Below are 6,613 nucleotides of genomic sequence, written 5' to 3' on the forward strand. Positions count from 1 at the left end.
GACTTATTCATAGTCATTTGTATGTCATTTTTTTATCTTCCACATACTCTCAGTGAGTCTCCCCTGTATAAATAAGGGTTTCAATTAACAAATCAGTCACCTGACACAGTCTAAATAATAACTCAGAATCAGCCTCAGACAAACGCAGACCTGATGACGCAGCATTGGTTCTTTCGGCTGCGCCGCATGTTGAAAAAGCAGCTGTCTGCGATGGCGAAGACGTGTGGCGGCTGCTCGCCCAGTCGTTGATCTGTGTACATGTGCACATGGTCGGTGGTGTAGATGGGCAGCAGCTGGTAAGGGTTGACTGCGACCAGAATGGAGCCTGTGTATGTCTTAAAACAGAGGGGGATGTTAACTATCACACAGACACACAGTGGAATGTGTGTGAGCATAAACAAGTTATTGTGGTGTGAGCACATCATCAAGCCAGTGACCCTGATGACCCCCCTGTTTGGTTATGGCTGCGATACTCGTGATGCATTTTATAAATACTATTCATTAGATCTAAAGATTTCATGGTGTGGATAGTAAGTCCAACACAAAAGATGATCAGCCTCAGTAAATTTTGCCCCCCAGCATTTAGCAGTAGTATTTTTACACAACAAAATGACCCGATTCATAATCAAACACACACTGCTGAGCTTTGACGACACAGAAACACTGGGACGTTCTCTTACAACAGAGGCTCATTCGTCTCTATGGAGACAAACAGCACTGTGATAAACTACAGGGCAAAGTCTGAGATAAAAACACCATTCACAGCGAGGGAAGACGATGGCAAGTAAGCATTTCCACAGCAGGTTATAGACATCATAAAACTAGGTGGTTCAGAGTGGATCCTGGGAATAGAAACCTACATAGATGGAGCCTTCCTTGTGTCGCACCAGGAGGTTCCTGAGGAGCCCTGCCTCATTGAGATCACCGAGCCTTATCATGTCATCCACGCCCTTTACAGAGGTGGGGTGCATGGGCCGGATGGTGCCCTCCGTCTTCTTGTTGATCTTGTGCACCTGTGTGTAGGTTATGACAGAGTGGATGTTATGTAACAGACTTGTACTAATTTTTCTGGACCTGAAAAAGACAAACGTTTGTGGGGTTTTGTACCTTTCCTTCATCGTCAAGCAGCTGAAGCTGTCCAGTGTCTGTCACCTTGACCTCCGCCCCGATTGGCACCCCGACACCGGAGTCCACCCATACAAAATCCCCCTAGGTGGGGAAATCAGAAGTTGTAATTAAAAAAAAAACATGACCAAAGAGAACAGTTTCGAGATGACTATCTGGGCATCATGACTTTTAGAATTATGTAAATATATTACGCAATTACACAGTCTTACCTTACTCAAGTGCAGCATCACAGACACTTGGATTAAGTCTGTAAAGAAAATAAAAAAACATATTATCATTTTAATCCAGATTAAGCCCAGTGACAGTAATTTTTAATTAAAACATACAAGTTTTCTTTCTTAAGTTATTCATTTAAGTACAATTTTGACATTCGCCCTTTTCCAATAAAATTAGTGCATGTATACCAGATTTTTTAACAGGGGGAAACCCACTAAAAATAGGCTGTAGACTCCTTTCCCATTGCTAGTAGACCAGAGTCGTGTACAGGGCTTTGCAGCAGACAAGCATGACTTTCTGTTTTTTTAACTGGTGTGTCACATTCAACGTCACGGACAGGCTGGAAAACAGGTTAGTAAATAGTGAAGGGCAGCATGGCGGCCAGTACAAATGCTACAGTGGTTACTTTTTTTTATTTATCAATCAATCAATCAGTCAAACTTTATTTGTATAGCACTTTTCACACATTAAAAATGCAGCACAAAGTGCTTCACAGAACAAAAACAAACAAAAATAATACATACATATTGAAACCCCCCCCCCCACCCCCACATATAAACACACACACACACACACACACACACAGTCAATATAGTCAATCTATAGTTATCTTACCTATTTAGTCTCTGTCAGACTCGGTGCTGACTACATTTCAAACAATGTTCAAGCCCTGTTTGGGCAAAGAAATATGGTATTTTGTAAAGGGGCTAAAATTAGAGCGCTCACAAAGGTGTATTTCCATCCCTGCCAATCGGAGCTGGAGCCAATGAATACCTGTGACTACTGCCGAGTCATTTGACCAGGGTGTAAATATGGATTATAACCTTCCCCATTACACACAAAAGCCAAACGCTAATGGGTGTTATTAGGTTTTTGTGCAGTGGGAAAGGGGCTATACTTGTACTTTATTTGTATTCCTACTCTATATTACTTTATATTTTTACTTCACGACACCTCAGAGGGAAATATTGTACATTTGACTCCGCCACATTTACCCGAGTAGCAACCTCCAGGGCTGAAAAATAAAGCCACAACATGGAGGTGCAAAAAACTGCAGTTCCTCTAATGGCCACTTGAGGCTGACTCCAAAAGCAGGTCAATCCCCATAGACCCGCACGTTAAAAATCCCAACTTTACCGCAGAAATAAAATGTTTACAGCAATACAATGTGGAATGGGTTAGAAACAGAAATGAAAGTGTGTAATACACACATTAGAGAGAGTGAATTCTTATATAACTTCCCTGGTAAATGTTATTAATGCTTAACGTTAGGCATAATTAGGGTGTGGCCGCTTTGAGTTACAGGTGGGTGCTGCCCGTTGACAAGAAGCTACTACAGAGACAACATTGGTTAGATAACATTACCATGGCCTAACCCCAGATTCATAGAGTATAGGCAAAGCCATAGCTGTTGCTTTTTTAGGGTGTTTTCAGTTTATGAAATTGTAACATTCTGGTCGTCTAAAAAAGTCTTCTTCATCAAAGACACTCTGAAGAGTTGTTTAGTTTTTCAGTTAAGCACATTTTGTTTAACGGTTCTAAACCAACAAAAAATAGCATTAGCATATCAAAGCATATCAAAGTTAATCATAGATAACAAAGCAGCTAGCATTACAGTTAGCTCCAACCTCTCGTCCAAATATGGTCTTTAGTCGCTCCAAAAATCTAAGATGGCTCTGGGCTTTAAAACAGGAGTCCGCAAATCAGTTGATGATCTACATCCATTATTTTGAGACACTTGAAGTTACCTTTTACATAAAAACAATAATCTAAATTTAGCTCCACAACAACCAACTCCAACATTAAAATGCTCTTACATGTATTTTTAAGTGACAGAAACAGGACAATATAATATTCTATAATAATATTAAACTTTCATTATTTAAGAACACTTTGCTGATAATACTTCTGTACTTAAGTGACATTTTGAATTATGGACTATACTTGTAATGAAGTATTTTAAGAGTGGTATTTCTATTTTTACTTAAAGGATCTGAGTCCTTCTTCCACTGCTGCAAATACCTGATACCCATGAGTAGCCTTTAATAGTATGGACCATGCCTTAATGTATTTGAAGCAACATATTGTAGCTATCATATATTTTTAATTGCCTTACAAGATTGTGAAGTAATTACAATAAAAAAACAACTTCAAATTACAAGACAGTTTTGGGGTCCTTGAACATAACAGACTTTTCATTTTGATTGGACACCTTGAACACAGTTCAAAAAAATCTACATTTAGCATGATATCAACATGACTTTAAATTTCAAGACACTTCTATTAATGATTTGATGTAGACTATCACTATGAGATCACACTGAAAGGTACAGATTTAAAGGCACCTTTATGTATCGTGTCAACTCTTACCTGAGATTTGTCTTTGGTGGAAGCCCCTGCTGCTGCTGCTGCTGCTGGGGGAACTGTTCCTTGAATGACGGTAAAGCAGGAAGCAGGGAGTTTTCCCAGCAAACACCCCTTTATGGCCCTTTGACTTTGCTCCTGCAAAGGTAGAGCCACCCTGTGTCACTAACCACCAGACTCAAGACAAATACTTACTGTCACCACAGACTATCATCTTGAATGTTTGTTTTTTATATATCACAATAATTTGCTGATAAATATATAAATAATGATGTTCTTCCCCTTTAAATTAATAGTCTGGCTACTAAATAATCCACACCTGGCTTCACAATGATTGACAAGTAGAGACAAGGCTATAGTGGTACTGCTATCTACTGTTAAATATGGCAATCAAATTTAACATTATGAAAACAAGACACAATAAAATCTTTGCTTTTTTTCTTCTTAGAAATACTGAATAATGATAAACACTAGACACTGGTCAGCTGATGTCAAAAATCACGCTAAAAGAGGAATGCAGATTACCCAAATGCCGGTAAGTCACTTTTCCTGATCCATAAAACAGCCGTCATAGGTCAATTTCTGCCGACACGTTGTGCTGTGCTCCAAGGCAATTATGTTGTAAACCGCAGATCATAAAGAGAAATGACTGAGCTCATGTTGGAGATGTGAAAATATGAAACAGAAACAACTCATGCAATCTATACAAGCTGTATGATCTGGGACAATACTGACAGATTACATTGTTTGTGTATACTATCAAACTAAAGTGATATACTGTAGGTTCCTAATATGTAAAGATGATGAACTATGACGTGAATTTAAGTGTCTGAGCATGCTCCTTAAGATAACCCATGATAATGCTAATTGTACTGTAAAGCAGTGATCCAGCAATCTCACTATCTGTCGTCAGGTGTGGTCTGGATATCCAGTTTGGAATGGTTTATATTATAAATTATGAAAGCCCATTTCGGCCAGTGTGATTTAAAAAAAAGAATCCTTTCAGTCCTTACGAAAAACTTCCTTGAAATAATGACTTACTACCTCAAAATAATGATTTAGGATTGCAAAATAATGAAAAGCTTTTTCGAAATAATGACCTAACGTGTTGACAGAATGACTTCATATCTTTAGGAAATGTTTCAAAATAATGACATTTCAAAATAATTACTTAGTATCTCAAATAAGAAATTTTCTCAAAATTATTGTTAAAAAAAGAGACAATTTCTCAAAAAATGACTTATCTAAAAATAATGAAACTCTCAAAAATAATGACCTCGTATCTAAAAAAAAATCAGAAACCCTTTTTGAAAAATAATGACTTAGTATTGTGAAATGATGAAAAACATTTTTAAAATATTGACATATATCGACAGAAATACTTTGTCTTAAGGGAATTAATTAAGGGAACTTACCTTCTTATACTTACCTTCTTTCCCACAATCATGAAAAACTCTCAAAATTATAACTTAGTATCTAAAACAATTACGAACTTTCTCAAAATAATGTCCTAGTATCTCGAAATAATGAGAAACTTTATCAAAATAAAGACTTGGTATCTCAGAATGAGAAACCTTCACAAGATACAGACTAAAAAAATTAGAAACTTTCAAAATATTGACTTCATATCTCAAAAAATAACAAACTCTCCAAATAACTTAGTATCTCAGAATAATGAGAAACCTCCTGAAAATACACTTAGTATCTAAGACGTAACAAACTTTCTCAAAATAATGACTTAGTGTCTCGAAATAATGAGAAATTTTCTCAAAATAACGACTTAGTATCTCAAAATAATAAGAAACTTTCTCAGAATTATGACTTAGTATCTCGAAATAATGAGAAACTCAAAATTATGACTTACATCTCTAAAAAAATAAACTTTCTCAAAACAAACTTAGTATCTCAAATTAATGAGAAACTTTCTAAAAAAAAAAAAAGACTTAGTATCTCGAAATAAAGAGAAACTTTCTCAAAATGACTTAATATCCCAAAATAATGAGAAACTTTCTCAAAATAATGACTTAATATCTCGAAATAATGAGAAATTTTCTCAAAATTATGACTTACATCTCTAAAAAAATAAGAAACTTTCTCAAAATAAACTTAGTATCTCAAATTAATGAATAACTTTATCAAAATAATGACTTAGTATCTCGAAATCAAGAGAAACTTTCTCAAAATGACTTAATATCCCAAAATAATGAGAAACTTTCTCAAAATAATGACTTAATATCTCGAAATAATGAAACTCAAAATTATGACTTACGTCTCTAAAAAAATAAGAAACTTTCTCAAAATAAACTTAGTATCTCAAATTAATGAGAAACTTTCTCAAAAAAATGACTTAGTATCTCGAAATAAAGAGAAACTTTCTCAAAATGACTTAATATCCCAAAATAATGAGAAACTTTCTCAAAATAATGACTTAATATCTCGAAATAATGAAACTCTCAAAATTATGACTTACGTCTCTAAAAAAATAAGAAACTTTCTCAAAATAAACTTAGTATCTCAAATTAATGAGAAACTTTCTCAAAATAATGACTTAGTATCTTGAAATAATGAGGAACTTTCTCAAAATAATGACTTAGTCTCTAAAAAATAAAAAAATTTCTCAAAATAAACCTAGTATCTCTAACTTTCTCAAAATGACTTAATATCCCAAAATGATTAACTTTCTCAAAACGACTTAGTATCTCAAATTATGAGAAACTTTTTCAAAATGACTTAGTTTCCCAAAATAATGACAAATTTTCTCAAAATATCTTCGAAATGAGAAACATCCTCAAAATAAGGACTTAGTTTCTTGAAATAATGAGAAACTTCCTCAAAATAAAGACTTAGTATCTCAAAATAATGAGAAACTTTCTCAAAATGTTAACTTAATATCCCCAAATAATGA

The 6,613-nt window shown here is 34.9% G+C and overlaps 1 protein-coding gene across 1 annotated transcript in view; it reads right to left on the bottom strand.

Annotated features, from left to right (window-relative positions):
• myo7ba (myosin VIIBa) overlaps window positions 1-6,613 on the bottom strand; it is a 222,945-nt gene that overhangs the window by 37,246 nt on the left and 179,086 nt on the right. The window contains exons 2-6 of the mRNA XM_033621914.2: window positions 3,715-3,761; window positions 1,338-1,375; window positions 1,108-1,209; window positions 861-1,013; window positions 151-335 (exon numbers count right to left, since the gene is read on the bottom strand). Coding sequence (XP_033477805.2) covers window positions 151-335; window positions 861-1,013; window positions 1,108-1,209; window positions 1,338-1,355 — 458 coding nt within the window. The 5' untranslated portion in view covers window positions 1,356-1,375; window positions 3,715-3,761. The remainder of the gene's footprint in view (window positions 1-150; window positions 336-860; window positions 1,014-1,107; window positions 1,210-1,337; window positions 1,376-3,714; window positions 3,762-6,613) is intronic.

Source organism: Epinephelus lanceolatus, chromosome 6 (genome assembly GCF_041903045.1).
Source record: "Epinephelus lanceolatus isolate andai-2023 chromosome 6, ASM4190304v1, whole genome shotgun sequence".
NCBI lineage: Eukaryota > Metazoa > Chordata > Actinopteri > Perciformes > Serranidae > Epinephelus > Epinephelus lanceolatus.